Below are 20552 nucleotides of genomic sequence, written 5' to 3'. Positions count from 1 at the left end.
TTTCCTGCATTCAATTCCCGATGGAGTATGCACCTATATAAATGACATTGAGTTATAATATACGAACACTCTCACGTTAATTTTTTTGTCAGTATTCGTACATATATTTTTGCTAATTAAAGTCTTTTATGTGTTGGTATTCAGTAAAACTAAATTAAACTACACTTGATGAGTGTAATATGTAGTTAGTATTCAAGAGCATGATTAATGGAAGATTTTTAGGGTGGAGTTTTTACCGGAATATAAGAAACCGTCTCTTAACTTTTAACTAAAAAAACTAAGAACCGGCTCTTAAATAAGATATTTAAGAGCCGGTTCTTAGCTTTTTTAGTTAAAAATTAAGAAACAGTTTCTTATAGTCTGGTAAGAACCTCACCCCTTAGAGCAACATTATTGCTAGGACAAAAATTAAGTCTCTTAGCATTTTTAATAATATTTGGAAATTAAGAGACAAAGTTAAGATACATGAGTAAATGTGTAGATTATTGGTAGATACTTTTATTGTCTCTTAGTAAATTTATTTTTTATTTTAATAAGTAATAACATATAAAGATGTATTTCAACTTTAACACACACCATGCGTGCTCAAGGTTAAACTTCATGTTGTAATCAGAGTAGAAGATTTCATGAGCCACCTTCAGAACATCATTCTCACTCTGACCACTGCTATGCTGTCTCTCTGCAGCTGCAAAGGCGTCACAGAACTTGTTAGTGAGTTCATTGATTTTGTGCCACCTCTGCTTACAGTTGAGATGCTTCCTCTTGTCACCACTCGCTTTAGCATGAGGACTTGCTGCAAAGTATTCTCTAACCGTTTCCAGAAGGTCCCTGCCTTTTGTTCATTACCAACAATAGTATCCTTAGATGTGTTTAGCCAGACACTGATTAGAACCTCGTCATCGGCAGGGGTCCATTTTCTTCTCTCCCTACGCTCCACTAGTGTGTCTTCTTGTAGAGTTGGAGCCTCAGATTGTTGTGAACTGAAAGGAGAGATTTCTGAAGCTCCAATGTTTAGACTAGAAGGAAAACTCTCATAAGGAAAGTTTCCATGTAGAACACTGTCATTTTGACTATTCAGAAGGCCTACATAACTAGAGGAATGACTATATGGATGCCTTGAATCCATAGCAATAAGAACAGAGAAGGGAGTAAAGAAGAGAAACCGGAATGGTTGCTCGTTTCAGGAAAGAAGATAGAAACAAGATGATGGAGATTATATGATAGAAAGGAGGATGGTTTGCATTAAATAGGTGAAACTGTAATGTATAATAAGTTACAATAATAAAGACTAACCATAAACTACCAAAGTCTAATCAAAAGTTATTACAATTTACACAACTACAAAGCTATCAAGTTTCCTTACAGGTTCATTAAATCAAAAGGTGATTTAGTTTCAAACAAACTACCTTCGATAAAGGTAATTTGGTTTCAAACAAACTACACTTCGATTAAATTAAAAGGTGAATTTGGTTTCAAACTAAACTACACTTCGCAAGTAACCAGTACACTTCAATCACACCTATGTAAGTAAGCATTAACCACCACAGTAAAATGGTACAAAAGCAGAGCTAACATTAAAAACTATAGTCAGTCTTGCAATGTATTTTGATAGCAAACAATACTGAAGAGTTATCTATAACAATGTCACAATAGACGATTAACTTTATTACAATGTATGCAGATAGCAAACCCTAAATCTACACTAATTTTCAGTTTTTTCACAGATTGCAAACCGGGTCAAATGGCCAAATCCCCCATAAAGATTAATACACGATTTTCACAGAAAACAAACCCTAAATCAGATATTTTCACAGACGAGAAAGTCGAACCATAATCAGATAGCAAACCCTAAATCTACACTAATTTTCAGTTTAATTTACTCAAACACAAACCATAAAATCACAAACGGAAATCATATCATCACAACAAAATCCTCTAAATCTCAAAACGGAGGAGGAACACATACCTTGTTTAGATTGGAATCGGCGGACAAGCTTTGGACGCAGGACAATCAACGAGAGGATTTCGATTTGGGCAATCAACGAGAGGAGCTAGCAACTGATCGATGTGGAGTGATCGCAATCAAGGAGAGGATGAGGATTTGGGCATGGACGTCCGCGGCGAACCTATGGCGATTCTTTCGCCGACGAGTGAGACTACAAGAAGAAGACGGAAATGAGAAGAGCGAAACGCGACTTTCCCTTCCTCGAACCCTAAAGCCAATATGCAGCTGCCACATGGCACTTAAGGACGTCCGCGGAAACTTCTTAATTAATGCCCATTAGTAACCATTTTTATTGTTTTTAATTTATTTTTCGACCCAAATACATTAAGAAGTGGGCTTAAGAAGTCCCGATAATGTTGCTCAACCACCTGCTAAAGTCTTTTATGTCATATTTCTACCTTTACCGGCCCTGATATGTCATGTCTTACACCAAAAACAAATATGTCATGTCAATGTTTTATGAAGAGCTTTTAGTACACTCATTTGATGTCAATAAATAGTATAGATATTTATTCCCATATGGTTCCTCTTTCTATTTTAAATAGTGATAGCTCGAGACTTTGATGGCCTACAAGGGGGTATGGCTTAAACCTTCCTTCATGATCTATGAACAACTTTTTTTTGTTTGAAAACTTTTCTTTTATGATCATTTTAGAAAAACCATGAATTAACATATAGTACAATTTTGCAGGTGGATCCTACAAAATTAATATAGTTTGATGGTAAATGTGATATGTCACATCTTTGTTTCCTCATCTGCACGATTCTTCTTGGCTTTTTGTTCTTGCGTCTAAGGAGTACGATGGCGTCAAGAGTTTCCAAAGTGCCATATGGACGATGGATATTTTTATTTTGGGAGTACCTTCATCCATGGCAAACTAAGTATAAGGGAGAAACATCATGTGGTTCGAGTACCTTTTCCCTGTCTCGAACTTTATATGTGTTTTTGATTCAACAAGATTTATTTATTTTTGCTCCATTTTGCAAAGTGTCTTATAAAGTCTTGTGATGCATGCGTCAAATAATTTTTGTTTTTATCAATTGTCCATATAATTAAACTAAGTTCTGATGAGAGAAGTTATTCGAAGGAATAAGGCATTATTAGTTTACATCTCATGTAACTGTAATACTTAACAAGATCAACTTTTATCGATATTCAGAAAAACACTAAATGAATAGATGGTGACTTAATATTAGTACCTAGAACAATTAACCAGAGTAGATTATTTATTTAGACGGTTTAAATATTTATAAATTATAATACTATACTAAATATATAGTATACTATTTTAAATATCAAGATTTATAAATAATAAATTTATATTATTTTATTTTTCATAAGATTTTATTATATAATATATTAATCATCATAGTTTACCAAAAAAAATCTGCGGTCTGTGTATGTATAGCTAGGTGTTTTGTCCGCACATGCGGGCATAATCATCTTACGAATATTTATTATTTTATGTCTTATTAATTCAAAATCGGCATAATAAAATTCTAATTGGTGAACATGTCGAAAGAAAAAAATTATGATGAATTCTTTATTTTTCAAAATTTATACGTTATGTTGAAATTTTAGTCAAATTATTGAAAGGTAAATCCCATTTTTTCTTCTAAATTCTCCATGGAGGAATGAATTTATAAGAAACAATTTCCTTATGCAATTTTGATAAGAAACAAATTGAACAAAAAAATCATATTTTTTTTTTATTTTTTCATTTCCTCAAATGAAATTTTATTTTTTATTTTTTTCATTTTTTCATTCTTCTAGTGGTCACCAATCGAAGCTATAGCGTTTCACGGATTAAACTGGTTTAAAGTAAAAGCAAGAAAATTTGTTTTGAACTCAGTCACAAGTTAAGTTATTATTTATGATTTTAAATAGTTAAATCAAACATCAAATTATTTATATATGTCAAAAAAACGTTCATCAAACTATGTACTTATTATTGTGTTAAAAGTTTTAAAACACTCGTATAATAGAAATAGTTTAGAAAATATTTTTATATAAATATTTTTGTTTGACTAATATTTAATTATAAATTGTTTAATATCTTAATTTTTAACTTTATAATTAAAAAAATATTATTTTCAGATAACAACACAATATATATAAGAATTCTCTTAATTTTTAAATATATTTTCACAATTTTATTATATTAGTTTATAATTAATTATTTAATATAACATATAAATTTAATATTATTAAATAAAACTTGTGTTTTATTATATATAAAATTCATTACGGGTTTTGTGAAAATTAATAAATACTCAGTTAAAAACTAATAATAAATCAATGACCTATATAAAAGCTTAAAACCTAATAAAATATGACAAATAAGAAAATAAGAATTTTAATATAACATATAGATTTAAATATTATTAAATCAAAATTTGTTTTTAATTATATATAAAAATTCATTACGAATTTTTTTAAAAATTAATAAATTAGTGATTCAGCTAAAAATTATTAATAAATCAATGACTAAGCTAAAACCTAATGAAAACATGACAAATAAGCAAAATTGACTAAAATCATGGAAAACATGACAAATAAGCAAAATCAAAATAATTATATATCTAATTACATATTTTATAGTTATAGTATTTAAATTAATAAATTATGGATTCAACTAAAAACTATTAATAAATTAATGACTCAGCTTAAACCTAATTAAAACTTGACTAATAAGCAAAATTATCTAAAATCATGGAAATAATGACAAATAAGCTAAATCACTTCATAAATAATAGTATAAATTAACTAATTTGGCAAATACTTTTCTCTTTTTGTCATATATAAGTCAGACTTTTTTTTTAACATACAAAGTCTGTTTATTTATTAAAAAAAGGAAAATCTGTATATAATAAAAGAAAAGTCGGTCAACTCATGATTTGGCTGAAACACCCTAGGGATCACAAAGACGGTCAGGGGTAGCTTAGGCATCTATATATTAGGTTTACACCTCTATAAGGTTCCCTAGTTTCAAAACGCAAGTCCGTCGCCTCACACAGCTCCACCAACCTCTTTGAGAGAGAACCAAATCAATCTCCTTTGGTAAGCACCTCTCTAATCCTCTAATCATTGTATAACAAAGCTTCACCTTTTTTTTTAATCTTTCCATAATGGTACCAAACCCTAGTTTCCCTGTCGGAACCAAACCATTGGATCTGATCCCTATATCAAGAGGAGAATGAGCGATGACGAATTGCAAGGGAGTACTGATCCAGTGGACCTTACCAACCATCGTTCAGGGCTAGTCCCCACTCTTCAAAACATCGTCTCGACGGTTAACTTGGACTGCAAGCTAGACCTAAAAGAGATAGCTTTGAAAGCACGTAACGCCGAATTCAACCCTAAACGTTTCGCCGCCGTGATCATGAGGATAAGGGAACCAAAAACCACGGCGTTGATCTTCGCCTCGGGGAGAATGGTCTGTACCGGAGCCAAGACCGAGTGCTTCTCCAAGCTGGCTGCTAGAAAGTACGCTCGCATAGTTCAGAAACTTGGGTTCGACGCTAGGTTCAAAGACTTCAAGATCCAGAACATTGTAGCTTCTTGTGATGTGAAGTTCCCTATAAGGCTTGAGATTCTTGCCGTCTCTGTTCACCGCGACTTCTTGAGCTACGAGCCGGAGATGTTTCCAGGACTCATTTATAGGATGAGAGAACCAAAGATTGTGCTACTGATCTTTGTGTCTGGGAAGATTGTTATCACTGGAGCCAAGAAGAGAGAGGACACTTACAAAGCCTTTGAGAATATATACCCAGTGCTCACACAGTTCAAGAAGATATGCATTCATAGGTAGGTCACTGATCTTGGAGTTGCGAAACTAGTTGGTGTTGTCAACATATATAACCAAGTATGAGAAAACTCATATGGTGTAAGAGTGTTTTTTTGAGGTACCTTTGTGTTATGGATTCAACAAGATTTTTAATAGATTTTGCAAGAAAAAAACAATCTTTCAATGTCCTGTAATATCAAACCCCATATAAATGGTATGTAGTAGGCATACAGGTTCGGATAGTTCGGGTTATTCAATTCACTTGTTAGCTAGTTTTGTTTGATACAAATTTACCAAAGTAACCCGAAATAAAGTTTGGTTCAGTTCGGTATCTAGTTAGTTCGGTTTTTCAAAATGCTACCTGAAAATTTTGATATCAGTTTTTAATTTTGTTAAAATTTTAGATAAATTTGGTTAATTTCAGTTAATTTTGTCCAAAATTTAGCTAGTTTAGTTTGGGTTTTTGGTATGATTTGGTAATAATTTTTTTATTTTTTAACCGAAATAACTGATTACAGAACCAAACCAGAAACCAAAATTTTTTAAACATGTCGAATCAAACCGAACTCCAAAAACAAACTAACCAAAAATTTTGGTTAGATTCAACCCGTTCCACAAAGATCCCAGGCATAATATGTAGGCCATATACATTATTTATCTTGTTGATTCCTCTTATTACATAGACACACACACATGAAAAGAAACGATGCCTAGAAAGGGAAAGAGTTAATCAGTCCCTAGACTGGCAGCGTAAGCAGTTGCAGCAGAAGCCAAAGCCTTGAGAAAGCAGTGTTTGCCGAGCCTCATATCCCATGCTTGCATCTATATAACATATCCGAAGCTCTTCCCCTGCAAAATATATATATGCATTCTTACCCATTGAAATGAAATAACCAACAAGATAGAGTTACATGCTAACTGGAACTCTCAGTTTTGCCAAACCTTCTTCAACATCACGGAGAGTCATTACCCTTGCATCTGCGCTCTGTAACCAGAATATGTGTGCATTGGGATCTGCGGACACTCCAAACTAAGTCATCACCAAAACCATAAAACAAAAAAAGAAATAAAAAAAAACAAGTGAAGATAGGTTACCACAGTCGTGATTGTAGAAGGAAGGCAGCATATAAACGGCATGGCCAACCGCACCTTCACCTTCAACAGAGGCTGCAGCCAGTGAAAGAAGGTCTTCACCACATGAGCCTCCAACTAGATCAATACGAAATGCGTTGATGCGGATCCGGGTGAGAATACCCGTATACCATTGTTTAGTTAAAACTTCCAGATGTTAAGGGATGTAAACAGCAGAGAGATGAAAACAAGAACAGGGGAAATAGAATGGAATTGATGTAAGATATATAGCTCTAAGGATACAAGCAACATCGTCCTCCGTGAAATTTGCCTTCCTGAATGCATTCCATAGCAAGCCATAACCGTCTTCTATCTAAAACAATAACAAGCCAGTGACTATCCGGAACAAACCACTTTATGGGGCCAATGGATTCAATTTATGTTATTATTAGTAATTAATCAATAGGAATATAATCAAAGTTTTGCACAAGTTACCATGTATCAGCCCCTTGTCTCTTGACTATAAAGTTCAAAAAATTTATAATGTGTATTATTTTCATCCTGTATATCTCACTTTTGAAATCATCGCAGAAGATAATGTAGCTGGTTGGAGTATGTCAAGACAGTCAGCGGACAGGGCACCTGAAATTACCATACAGCTCAACCTCTTGACCATAAGCGGGTACTTGAAGTTGTGCGTCCTGACACAAAAAATAACAGAAAAGATCATCATTGGTGCCAATAGAAGCATCTAATCTTATTCCATCACAACTACCATAGAAACAACAGAGTGCTAGACTATACAAGACTTGCTGAACACGGAACTGATGTCAATAACAAACACATTCAAACCAAAAGCATACAAAAAGTCGTTCATGTGTAAGACAAAAGAGCAACTTCAAGAACTTGGTAATATGAACACTATGTAATAAAAACAAAAATTGAAGCTTATATGTAGTAAAGAAGGACAAGGTTGAGTATCATACCTACAATAATCAACGAAACTTGACCAATCTCCTCTAGTTTCAACATCATAAAACCCCTGTAAATCATTTTTTTTTTAAAAAAAATATAATGATCTCAAAAGTACATAGGTAGGGTGATAATTCATCTCTAGCAAAAAAAAAAAAAAGATAAAAATATGTTTTCTTTTCTCATTGAAGCATTTCGTCGAACACTTTGCATACATTACTTCGCACGGTAATTAATTAGGACAGCGATCTAATAACATGTAAGAGAATCGCACGGGAAGCTAAAGATATGACCTTTGCGTTGTCTTGGCACTCTTGGCTGCAATAAGAGACACCACGATCTCGAAACTTAGCAGAGCCCATGAGTTTCTTGAGACAAAGATAGCAAACTGAGTCGGGTGAAAGTAGAGAAGGGCAAGTTAAGACAGGCTTGGCCGTGTGTATGAGATCTCCAGAACCGATTCTACGCGTTGCGAAAACAGCCCGACCCGCTGACTCGGTGAGTCCGACCCGGATCGGTGGCGGACCGGTCTGACAAGCGGCACCATCTTCACTCGAAGCAGCAGAGGAAGAGAAAGGGAAAGGCTTGTTCAGATGAGACAGAGGTTTAAGGCGGGAGATGTAACGGCTATAACGACCTAAAGCTAACCGCGACATAATGCGTATGCTTCACTATCTCTGTTCTGTCATTTTCACATATTGTGTAATGGCTAAAGGATGTAGGAACATGCTACAATTATAGTTTTTTTTTTCTCTAAAATGCCCCATATAGTTTTGAAAATGACAGAAAAACCCCTTGTACAGTTTTCTATTTCAATTCTTGACTTAAGGCTGGCATAATATCCGCATCCGAAGTACTGACCCCGAACCGACCAGGAAATCAGGGTAGCGAATCCGATCAGGTCTTGGCTAAATATCCGATAGTTTTTTTTCTTTTCAAAATCCCAAAAACCAAAACCGAAACAGAATCGAATCCGCACTGAGAACTGAATGAGTATCCGAACATATCCAAACATATAAATATTATTTATAATTATATTTTTACTAATATTAATACCTAAAATTAAAATTATAAATCAAATATATTAGTTATTTTGAGTATTTATAGATAGAAATGAATATTTTGGATACAAAATACCCAAAATAACATTGTATCCATGGTTACTTTCGGACAAAAATAACCAATTAGAACTATATATATTGAGTATTCTTGGGTTTTTAGTTATTTTTAGATAAGTTTGAGTAGTTTAGATATAAAATACCCTAGTTGAATCAAGTAGTTTGGTTACTTTGGATAAAATCCAAACCTTCGGGATCTAGGAGGACCCAAGTCAAACCCAACCCGTTATTTTTGTAATAATTCAAATGGGATTTTTTTTTCAAAATTCTAAAAAATCGATAACCGAATGGGTAGTATCCCCATAGACCATCTTGACTTCTATGATTTTGGGTTCCTCTAGGTCTTGGTCATGAATATGAGTATATAATAAGTTATTACAAACACTTAAAAGCCCACTTGTCCCAAGGCGGCCCAAGCGAAGAGAGAAAAAAAAATAAACTATTACGTAATAACCCAAGAGAACACGTCCTAAGTCTTTGACGTGTCGCTTTACCATTGGTCTGTCTCGTTAGTAAGGACTCAACCTCGGAGAAAAAAAATTAAATCCGAGTACGGAGCGTCGCGAAATGACAGTAATACCCCCTTAAATTATCGGAAAGAAAATAATCTGAAACCCGAGAAAAGAGTAAGAAAAAAACGAGCGATTGTATTGAAATGTCTCTCTAGTCACACTTTGCCTCTTCCCCTCTTTTGATTTTTTCTCCGTTTTTCGTCGTCGTCGTCGCCGATCCCGCCGTGTCAACCCCTTCCCCGGCCACAATGACTATGGTGACTCCGCCTCCCGTCGATGTAATCTCCGATTCAATCATTCCTCTCTGTTGATTCGATGCTCTGTGTCCCCCTTGAATCTACTTCGGATTGTTTGTTTTAGCTGATCCGTTAGTGTTTTTTTTTATTTATTCGATTTGAATTTGAATCGGTTGAATCGTATTTGTAGATGCTGCGATTTCGGATTGTGATTGTGATCACTGTAGGGCGAGATTAGGGTTTATTTGTGTGTTTTGTGTTTTCGCAGCAGCAAGAGGATGAGGAGATGCTTGTTCCGCATTCAGATTTGGTTGAGGATCCTGCTCAGCCCATGGAAGGTATGAGATCCTTGATGAGATAAGAGATTCTGTAGTTCTTGAGGGATGGATTAATTGTTATTTATATGATGTATTTGTAGTTTCCGAAACTGAGACTGCTGTGAGTACTGTGGAGAATCAGCCAGCAGCTGAGGAGCCTCCCACTCTGAAATTCACGTGGACTATCCCACACTTCTCTAGGATTAACACCAGGAAGCAGTACTCTGATGTGTTTGTTGTTGGAGGTTACAAATGGTAAATAGGGTTTGCCTAGTTGTATTTTAGTTTCCTATTGCCATTTTTTGTGGATATTTGATGGGTTGACATTGTTTGGATATGTTTGTGCAGGCGCATATTGATTTTCCCGAAAGGGAACAATGTTGACCATTTGTCCATGTACTTGGATGTTGCTGATGCTGCGAGTTTGCCTTACGGTTGGAGCAGATATGCTCAGTTCAGCCTGGCTGTTGTCAATCAAGTCCACACCAGATACACCATCAGAAAAGGTACCTGTAATTTGCTAATGATGTGTATATAAAACCTGGATCCTGACTGCATGCATGAGCAGAAAATTATGATTTTTCGAAAACTTGGATGATGGGCTGGAAGAAGGGGATCACTTTGTTCATCGTTGAATATAATAATGTTATTGCTATCTTAAGCTTTACCTGAACGCCCTGAGTGAAAATTAAATACTCATGCCGTGCACTCTTTTCTACATCTTTATCAGGCTGAAATATTTTACCTTGTTTCTGGTGATCTTGGTATTCTCGTAATGTAGCTGCAAGTGAGCTTTGGTGATACAAGTTTCACTGAAATTATGATTCCCATTTGTGGTGCAGAAACGCAGCATCAATTCAACGCGAGAGAAAGCGACTGGGGATTTACGTCATTCATGCCTCTTAGCGAACTTTATGATCCTAGTAGAGGATATCTGGCGAATGATACTGTTTACATTGAAGCTGAAGTCGTTGTGCGTAAGGTTCTTGATTATTGGTCTTACGATTCCAAAAAAGAGACCGGGTTTGTTGGTCTCAAGAACCAAGGTGCAACTTGTTACATGAATTCTCTTCTACAGACACTATACCACATACCTTACTTCAGAAAGGTTTGATATATCTTGTTTACATTTTTTTAATCAGTTTACTAAGTCCTACGGGTTCTCTCAGAATTCTAAACCAATACAACTGAACCTTGCATGTTGCTTGTAGGCTGTATACCACATGCCAACCACTGAGAACGATGCGCCCACAGCAAGTATACCTTTGGCTCTCCAAAGTTTGTTTTACAAGCTCCAATATAACGACACCAGTGTTGCGACAAAAGAGCTGACAAAGTCGTTTGGTTGGGACACATATGATTCTTTCATGCAACATGATGTCCAAGAACTCAATAGAGTTCTCTGCGAGAAACTTGAGGATAAAATGAAGGTAGTTCTCTTTTTGTTATGAGATGATTTCCTTCTCAGTTGATGTTTCTTGTTTTAAGATTTTTCTTTTCTCTATAGGGAACTGTTGTGGAGGGAACAATACAACAGCTATTTGAAGGGCACCACATGAATTATATCGAGTGCATAAATGTAGATTACAAATCTACACGGAAAGAATCATTTTATGGTATAGCATTATACAATTTCACTCTATCGTCTTATTCTATCTCAGAAACGTTTTTGTCAATTTGACATGTTCGTATCTTATGGCAGACCTTCAGCTGGATGTTAAAGGCTGCAAGGATGTTTATGCGTCGTTTGACAAATATGTTGAAGTTGAACGCCTTGAAGGAGACAATAAATATCATGCAGAAGGACACGGATTACAGGTCGGTTCACTCTTTCTATTCCATTTCACTTACTGGGGATGGTCGCTTCATTCACAACTGGCTTATTTTGATACGTAGCAATTATTTTATTGCCTTGAATATCCCGCATATTAAAAGGTGTGGATACTTTACAACATGAGAGTTGTATTGAACAACCTAAACTAGGACATGTTTTGAACTTTTTTTTAACTAGTACGTCTTCGAAGCCTAGTTAGTTACCACCGACCTAACTATTATTATTACAAATGTAGTCCGTACTCCTTGTCTAGTCTTATTCTGAAGGAATCGCATGTCTTATCATTTTAGGATGCAAAAAAAGGTGTTCTTTTCATAGACTTTCCACCGGTTCTTCAGCTCCAGCTCAAAAGGTTTGAATATGACTTCATGAGGGATTCCATGGTGAAGGTTAGTATTTTATCTTGTGACCATGAGTTGTATTTTCTCGTTTGGTGGTGCCCTGATTTGTGAATGCTAATGTAGCTTTTATTGATAGATAAATGATCGGTATGAATTTCCGCTGGAACTGGACCTTGATAGAGAGGATGGGAAGTATTTATCCCCTGATGCTGACAGGAGTGTCCGCAACCTTTATACTCTTCACAGGTCTTCATTATACCTTTCGATTCACTTGTAGTAAATTCCAAAAAGTGCTTGCATTCAAAAATAAATTCCCTATAAAATGCAGCGTTGATAACATCGTTGCATGACTCAGTTTTTCTCTGATTATCCTGCTTGACATACAAGCTCTTATTTGTCTGCAGTGTCTTAGTTCATAGTGGAGGAGTACATGGTGGGCATTATTACGCATTTATAAGGCCCACGCTCTCAGATCAATGGTATGCCTTAAGATTCATATTTCGGGAGCTAGAAAGGAGTTGAATCGGAAAAGTAATTTAGTAATTGTATGCTGCTGGTATTCAGAAGGTCGCGCTTCTGAGCAATTGTCCAAATCCACTAGTACATTGCTTTACTTGATCCCAAAACTGCCACCTAAAAGAGATATATGATTAAACAAATTTGTTTGGATAATATAGAAACTAGTGTTATACTTTGAGCTTCTTTTTATTTTTGGTCTTTCCACGTTATAAACTTGATAGTAGTGCTTTTCTCATAAATGTTGCATAGGTTTTAGCACATGAAGAAATCTGTATTATGTATATCAACTCATCAATTTGAAAAACTGAAAGTGCCTATGATGTATTAACATGCTTGCATGTCAAATGGTGCAAAACCAGCGTCATACATCTCCTCTGATACTTGTTTCAATACTATTATAACATACTTGGTCTGTGTATTCCTCTTAGACTGTTGTTTCTTCTCATGAACAAATTGAAGCTTCTATTTTTCAGGTATAAATTTGATGATGAACGAGTAACCAAAGAAGATTTGAAAAGGGCACTGGAGGAGCAATATGGTGGTGAAGAGGAGGTTTGTATTTTCTTGTTACATTTTCTATGATTGGAAAAGGACATTGCCTAATTCCTCTTGTCTTGTCTGACATATTTGTTTTGGTGTCATTTCAGCTACCACAAACTAATCCTGGTTTTAATAACCCTCCTTTCAAATTCACAAAGTACTCGAATGCATATATGCTTGTATATATCCGGGAAAGTGACAAAGATAAAATAATCTGCAACGTTGATGAGAAAGACATTGCTGAGCACTTAAGGGTATAATACTTTCAGGCATTTTCCCAGTAATGTGCGTCTTGGTTGAACCTGATCGATTCATTACATTTTTACAGGTGAGGCTGAAGAAGGAACAAGAAGAAAAGGAAGACAAAAGAAAATACAAGGCACAAGCTCACCTTTTTACGATAATTAAGGTTTGTTATTCCTATCTGATTGGGCCTGCTAAAAAAAGTTTAGCTGTTTTAGAGTGTAGTTTTGACATTGTTCTCTGTTAACATGAAAGGTTGCAAGAGATCAAGACCTTAAGGAACAAATTGGGAAGGATATATATTTTGATCTTGTTGATCATGACAAAGTTCGTAGTTTCCGGATCCAGAAACAGACACCATTTCAACAGTTTAAGGTACTTGCCAAAATATGTTCAGTTTTTTGTTTTACAAAAGGGGAAGGAATCCTTACATCTGTTGAAGAAATGGGTTATGTGAAAACAGTCTTTTGGGGAATCTTGATTCTATCTTGATCTGGATCTCATGAGAACTTTCACATTTCTGCTAACTAAATGGTTTGTTACTGTAATTTAAACATTTGCCATCTTTGACGCAAATCTTATGGTAATACAGGAGGAGGTGGCCAAGGAATTTGGTATACCTGTTCAGTGTCAGAGATTCTGGATTTGGGCAAAGCGACAAAACCATACCTATCGTCCCAATCGCCCCCTTACACCTCAGGAGGAATTACAACCGGTACTGTTATCCTTCTCGTTGCTATTTATGCATGTAGTTTGCCTCTCTCTTTTTGCTGGACATTTGAATTTATAGCGAAGTAATACTCCTACTATTATAGAACCTGACACTCTGCTAGCTTTTTATTTCTCTGTCATAATCTTTACATCTAATTATCCGACTTTTCGGCTCAAGTGTCTTGCTCTAGTTGTTTGGAACCTGTTTTCTATTAAGTTTCTCTGTGTGCTTTGAAATTAAATTCCCTGTTGTCCGCTAGAAACTTTATTTTTATAACGTATGATTATGACAGAGTCCCTTGCTAATAACTTTATGTTCAACATGTATGAATGTTTATAATTTGGAAAATGGGTTTTGTAGGTTGGACAAATTAGAGAAGCATCTAACAAGGCAAACACTGCAGAACTTAAGCTGTTTTTGGAAGTAGAGCTACTGGTAAGAACTGGTTGCAAAGTGTTATTGTTGAAAAAAAACAGAAGCTAATTGATCAACAGGAAATATGCGCTAATTCTTTTGCTTATTCTTGAATAAATTAGGATGAACGTCCTATTCCTCCTCCTGAAAAATCAAAAGACGATATTCTTCTTTTCTTTAAGCTTTATGACCCCGAGAAGCCAGAGTTAAGGTAATATTGTTTTCCACATTTTCTTTCGTCGCTCTAACTTCTATGTTAAGTAGTGTACCACGACTTTAGTATCGATTATATATACTACAAACGAGGCCTCTCTTGCCTTTTTGTGATCAGAATTCTTTGAACCCATTTACCTTCTTAGGTCTATTTTTTCCCACTGCACCTATTTTTCTTGTGCTACCAGGTATGTTGGCAGACTGATGGTGAAAAGTTCCAGTAAGCCTATGGATATAACTGGAAAACTGAATGAAATGGCTGGCTTTGCTCCTGATGAAGAAATAGAACTTTTTGAGGTTTGCTGCTTCCGGTGCCTCTTAACCTTACTTGCATCATGATTATGGTTATTTATTCATTTAACTAGCGTCTTATTTGCAGGAAATCAAGTTTGAGCCTGGTGTTATGTGCGAACACCTGGATAAGAAAAATTCATTCAGATTGTGTCAAGTAATGTTTCACTCTTATCTACAGAAATTTTGCAGTCTCGTCTCTTTTTTGACATTGGGTTGCTTGCCTTCAGATCGAGGATGGAGATATCATTTGCTTTCAGAAGCCTGTTGTTAACAAGGAGATTGAATGCCGCTACCCAGCTGTGCCTTTGTTTCTTGAATATGTCCAGAATCGACAGGTACAATTCGACTTAAGTACTGGATCCTAAAGTCACGCTTGGTAGAGTTTGGCCAAGTGTAGCTTTCAAATGATAAGCTTTCTTTCTAGTGGTAAATAAGTGCTTAATGATTTAGGCTGGTCTGGTAGTGTGGTCTCATGCATAAGCTCTAAAAATCACCTGTCATATTATATTTGTATGCTGATATCCCACTAATTCTTTCTATTGTGATGGCATAATTGTATTCCTTATTTTGAGCATACAAATTTTGTGAATGTTCTGTAGAATTGTTTCTAGCTGGCGATTAACTTTTGCGGTTTGTGATTTTGTAGCTGGTCCGATTTCGTGCTCTGGAAAAACCTAAAGAAGATGAATTCGTTCTGGAGTTGTAAGTGCATCTGTGTACGAATTTGTTTCAGCTGATTTTGGTGAAATTAGTCATAATTTTTATTTTATTTCTTAGGTCAAAGTTGCACACTTATGACGATGTCGTGGAAAGAGTGGCGGAGAAGCTTGGCCTTGACGATCCATCCAAGCTTAGGCTTACATCTCACAATTGCTATTCCCAGCAACCCAAGCCTCAGCCTATCAAATACCGTGGAGTAGACCGTTTGTCAGACATGTTAGTTCACTACAATCAGGTAACTGACGTGTGAAGTTTAGTGAACTTTTATTTCTTCTTACTAAAGAATGAATTTACTTATAAATTGTTTTTTTCTTTCAGACGTCTGATATTTTGTATTATGAAGTTCTTGACATTCCTCTTCCAGAATTGCAAGGTCTTAAAACCTTAAAAGTTGCTTTTCATCATTCCACGAAGGAAGAAGTATGTATAGCCTTTTATTTGTGATTCATAGTCATTTTTTCTTTTGCATATGGGATTGATTTTCAAGCCTTTTGACCTTCACTGTACAGGTGGTAATCCACAATATCAGACTACCTAAACAAAGTACAGTCGGAGATGTTATTAATGAACTAAAAACAAAGGTAAATGGACGGGTGGTTTACTTTCTGAAGTAGCTGGTGTGTTCTGCTTTTGTTTTGATCTCTGGATTGTCTATATATCATTGCGAGAAATGACAATCCGATGAAATTGAAGGCATCCGGATTATAGGGTGCATCTATTACTGACATCCTTGTTTGTTAATGATGAAAATTCGTTTTTAAGGCTTTGGATTACATTTATTACAAATTCGATGTTATGCAAGTTAATCTAAGGTTATCCCTGATGCAGGTGGAGCTCTCGCATCCAGATGCAGAACTGAGAATACTTGAGGTGTTTTACCACAAGATCTACAAGGTAACAAAGCGGCTTCTTATTTTTTACATTGTAGTCAATTATTTGACGAATCTAAAATGAAGGCTGCTCGAGTATTTGTCATCATGAAATTCTTGCAACCCTATAATTTACAATAAACGTTAATTCAAGTTGCTGGTGGTATGTTTTTGCAGATTTTTCCATTAACTGAAAGAATTGAGAATATAAACGACCAGTACTGGACTTTGCGAGCTGAGGAGGTATGCTGCCATTTCTATTTTCTTTTAGCATTTCCTTCAAATATTTTTTGTATTTTCGAAGTCTTTAGTATGGTGTTTATTTCTGATTTTCTTAGTTTACTTGTAGATTTGTTTCTCTGTGATCTCACTCAGTATGTACTCTGGTGTTCAACGTCAGATATTGAACTAAAGAGATTGTATAGTTACTCCGTGGATATGCTGATTTATGACTTTCCAAATTGCAGATTCCGGAAGAAGAGAAAAACATTGGTCCAAATGATCGCTTAATTCTTGTGTACCACTTTGCTAAGGAGACTGGACAGAATCAGGTGTTAATCAGCTATCAAGTTTTTGTTATCTAACTGTTTTACTAGTTGTAGCAAAGTATCTTATCGGTATCATGTTTGTTTGTTCGTCAGCAAGTGCAAAACTTTGGGGAGCCCTTCTTCTTGGTAATCCATGAAGGTGAAACTCTTGAAGAAATCAAGAACCGTATCCAAAAGAAGCTTCATGTATCAGATGAGGACTTTGCCAAGGTATGCAGACTACTGAGTAATGATCAAAACTAAATAAAGAATGAAAGGTGTTACTGTTTCTAATTTTGGTGGAACTGGTACAATTCTAACATTTTCATTTATTATGTACAGTGGAAGTTTGCGTTTATGTCAATGGGGCGTCCGGAGTACTTGCAGGACTCAGATGTTGTTTACAATCGCTTTCAGGTGTTTACTTCTTTTCCTCTAGTTGTCTAGAACAATTGGTGCTAATATCTGAGATCTAATTATCGTTTTTGAAAATGGGGGTAAACAGAGGAGAGATGTCTATGGTGCTTTTGAGCAGTATCTGGGGTTGGAGCACACTGATACCACTCCTAAAAGGGCTTATGCTGCAAACCAGGTGACATTTTCTAGATAAGTAGATTATTTCACCTAAGGAGGTGTAACCAAAGTCCCTCTTCTGTTAACTTTTGTTTGTTTGCATTTTCTTTGTAGAACCGACACGCGTATGAGAAGCCGGTGAAGATATACAATTAGCCGAGAAAAGAAAAGGCAAATGTCATCCAGACATTGTGGAAACTACGTTGGACCAAAAGGGATCGAATAAGAGATGGAAAGACCGAGTGTGAGGTGTGATGATGACCGACTGTAGAATGTGTTGTAGGAGAATTTGGTCTGAACAGGGTTTTGGGTTGCGCATTGATGGTGTGTGTGTTTTTTATATCTTTCTTTCGTGCTTCAATACGTTTTGTGTTCATGTATATGGAATGTGCGAAGACTATTTGCACATCATGCAATTTTTATTTTCGAAACAAAAGAATATGGAAGAAGCCCGTCGCTTGAACTCGGGAGTTTATAGAATAGCTAAACATTTGTAACTTTTTAGAGATTTGGGGTTTAAGAAGATTTTTTTCTGACTGGCGATTGTAATAGTTTATTGCATTTCCAATAATTATTTAGAAAAAGGCTGCTAGGATATGAAGCTTTTCCAAAAGATCATAATAGATCAACCTCTAAGCTCTATGCATAACTCTATAGGACACTATCCTACAATCTATCACAGTAATCAGAAATATGAGAGCCAATAATTGTAAAGTTGGTTTTTTTTTTATTTGACAAATTTAGTAATTTGGTTCTGGCAAGAAGCATCTAATAAGAAAATGAAAATCTATCGACACTCTTTTTAAAATCCAGATAAGCTGACCTGTACTTTCCGCAGGTAAAAAGACACCTCACCAAACCAAAATCTCAGCCGTTGATCTCAATCATAAACTCATCCTCACCGTTCCACCACTCGAACTTACCAAAAATAACCTTTAGTCGTCACTGTCACGAGAAGGGGCTCCATGGAAGAAACAAAAGCCTTTTCTCTCCATAGATTCATCTCAGATTTTAAAATTTGAAAACAGAATCTTAAGGTTTTAAAATAAAAAAAAAAAAAACAGAGGGAAAAAAAACGAAGACCAATTCTCTTTTCTTCTCCTCCTTCGTTTCCACGATTCTGTTGTTGTTCACCTCCGATTACAAACACTATTCTCTCTCTATATATTTGCTGCTTTCTCTTACTATGTTCGTTGTGTGAAAACTGTGAATTAAATATTATTTAATGGATACGCTCACATGTTGCGACTGTGGATGCGAAGATTGTTCTTCCCATAAACACGACGAATTCTCCAACAACGAACCACGTGACGCACGTGACCTCTCCCTCTCCCTCTCCCTCTCCATCTCCTCCAACGCCAAAGTCCAAATCGAGAACGAATGCCACCTCCTCCGCGAAACCGTCGCCTCGCAACGAGAATCGATCCAAGACCTATACTCCGAGCTCGACGAGGAGCGCAACGCCGCTTCCACCGCCGCGAACGAGGCGATGTCCATGATCCTGAGGCTCCAGAGGGAGAAGGCCGAGGTCGAGATGGAGCTGCGGCAGTTCAAGCGCTTCTCCGAGGAGAAGATGGAGCACGATCGTCAAGAGCTCCTGGCTCTTGAGGATCTGGTGTATAAGAGGGAGCAGACGATCCAGGCTCTGACGTTTGAGGCTCAGGCTTATAGGCATAGGATGATGAGTTATGGTTTTAGCGAAGACGCTGAGGTCGATGACGATGACGTGGAGAAGAACGTGTATGATTATTATGATTATCCTCCTCTTAAGTGTAGTTTGAATGAGGTTGTTGTTGACGATGTTGAGAAGTACACGTTGACTGATTCGCCACGTGGAGGGGATAATTTGAGGATAAGTCAGAGTCCTAAGCGTCATAGACATTTTAGGAAGGTTTCTACTGATTTTTCTGTTGATTCCCCACGCTCCAACGGCGAGATGCATGATAGAGTCTATACCATTGATTCTGTTCATCAGGGTGGTGAGGAGAAGGTTATGGATGACGGCGAAATGAATCAGCCGGGTGTTGGCGATCCTGATATAGTGAAACTCTACGCGAGGATGCAAGCATTGGAGGCTGATAGGGAGTCGATGAGGCAGGCGATTGTGTCGATGAGGACTGAGAAAGCTCAGATGGTTCTGTTGAAAGAGATCGCGCAGCATTTGTCGAAGGAGGTTGTTCTGGAGCGGAGGCAAGCGTCTATCGGTGGAGTGTTCAGTTTCTTATCTGTCTTTAAGGTTGTGATCTTTTATGAGAATTCGACAACACATCTTTTGTGTAGTCATCAACTGATTTTTTTCTGACGATTCCTATGCAGTGGATCACGTCATTTGTTTTCTGGAGAAAGAAGGCTCGTCGAAGCAAGTAAGCAAACACACAGTCTTATATGGGACCTGAGTTTTGAGTTTGTAGCATTGCAAAGTAACAAAAGACAAGAGACTTATCATCGTTTTGGTAAATGCAGGTACATGAACGTGGTGCAAGCGAACAACATGGGCTTGGAAATGCTTCTAGAAAAGACTCCTAGGACAAGGCAATGGAGATGTCTTTCAAGCACGCAAGTGTGACTTAGATCATGTTCTCCAACTAGGTGAATTTGAAGCGCTTGATGTGTATACTGGGAGACTGCACAGTCTCCTTCATGGTTGCTGAGAAAATTGTTCTCATGTGCAGTTTTTTTTTTTTTTTTTTTAATTCTTTCGTTCTTTATATATATATATACACACACATGAGTA

The 20552-nt window shown here is 36.4% G+C and overlaps 4 protein-coding genes across 5 annotated transcripts; 3 read left to right on the top strand and 1 right to left on the bottom strand.

Moving 5' to 3' along the window:
- Positions 1 to 5006: 5006 nt before the first annotated feature.
- LOC106325960 (TATA-box-binding protein 1-like) lies at positions 5007 to 5932 on the top strand. The gene is made up of 2 exons (XM_013764008.1): positions 5007 to 5066; positions 5152 to 5932. Exon 2 carries the CDS (start codon positions 5203 to 5205, stop codon positions 5815 to 5817), a length of 615 nt encoding a protein of 204 aa, XP_013619462.1. The 5' UTR covers positions 5007 to 5066; positions 5152 to 5202; the 3' UTR covers positions 5818 to 5932.
- A 471-nt stretch (positions 5933 to 6403) lies between these two features.
- LOC106325077 (histone-lysine N-methyltransferase ATXR4) lies at positions 6404 to 8549 on the bottom strand. The gene is made up of 7 exons (XM_013763102.1): positions 8130 to 8549; positions 7851 to 7906; positions 7439 to 7565; positions 7168 to 7237; positions 6889 to 7071; positions 6736 to 6807; positions 6404 to 6642 (listed from the first exon to the last, which is right to left on the bottom strand). The coding sequence occupies exons 1-7, from the start codon at positions 8490 to 8492 to the stop codon at positions 6524 to 6526; spliced, it is 990 nt and encodes a 329-aa protein (XP_013618556.1). The 5' UTR covers positions 8493 to 8549; the 3' UTR covers positions 6404 to 6523.
- Positions 8550 to 9565: 1016 nt separating this feature from the next.
- LOC106327175 (ubiquitin carboxyl-terminal hydrolase 12-like) lies at positions 9566 to 18369 on the top strand. Of its 2 annotated transcripts, none has more exons than XM_013765246.1 (32): positions 9566 to 9744; positions 9971 to 10040; positions 10121 to 10274; positions 10368 to 10525; positions 10862 to 11127; positions 11231 to 11449; positions 11527 to 11635; positions 11722 to 11837; positions 12144 to 12242; positions 12331 to 12440; positions 12599 to 12673; positions 13187 to 13265; positions 13361 to 13507; positions 13582 to 13662; positions 13752 to 13871; positions 14089 to 14211; positions 14569 to 14643; positions 14745 to 14833; positions 15024 to 15132; positions 15215 to 15283; positions 15357 to 15464; positions 15776 to 15831; positions 15907 to 16084; positions 16168 to 16269; positions 16359 to 16430; positions 16678 to 16743; positions 16896 to 16961; positions 17186 to 17269; positions 17360 to 17476; positions 17588 to 17662; positions 17751 to 17837; positions 17933 to 18369. In XM_013765246.1, the coding sequence occupies exons 1-32, from the start codon at positions 9715 to 9717 to the stop codon at positions 17972 to 17974; spliced, it is 3351 nt and encodes a 1116-aa protein (XP_013620700.1). In that variant the 5' UTR covers positions 9566 to 9714; the 3' UTR covers positions 17975 to 18369. The 2 variants fall into 2 exon arrangements, with proteins under 2 accessions (XP_013620700.1, XP_013620701.1); XM_013765247.1 differs by having other exon boundaries at positions 9572 to 9744; positions 9974 to 10040.
- A 409-nt stretch (positions 18370 to 18778) lies between these two features.
- Positions 18779 to 20519, top strand: LOC106325212 (myosin-binding protein 7-like). The gene is made up of 3 exons (XM_013763243.1): positions 18779 to 20054; positions 20135 to 20181; positions 20282 to 20519. Exons 1-3 carry the CDS (start codon positions 19044 to 19046, stop codon positions 20382 to 20384), a joined length of 1161 nt encoding a protein of 386 aa, XP_013618697.1. The 5' UTR covers positions 18779 to 19043; the 3' UTR covers positions 20385 to 20519.
- The last annotated feature ends 33 nt before the right edge of the window (positions 20520 to 20552 follow it).

The sequence above is a fragment of the Brassica oleracea genome, chromosome C2 (genome assembly GCF_000695525.1).
Source record: "Brassica oleracea var. oleracea cultivar TO1000 chromosome C2, BOL, whole genome shotgun sequence".
NCBI lineage: Eukaryota > Viridiplantae > Streptophyta > Magnoliopsida > Brassicales > Brassicaceae > Brassica > Brassica oleracea.
Note: the sequence above shows the minus strand (reverse complement) of the source record. Positions and strands in the feature narration are given on the sequence as shown.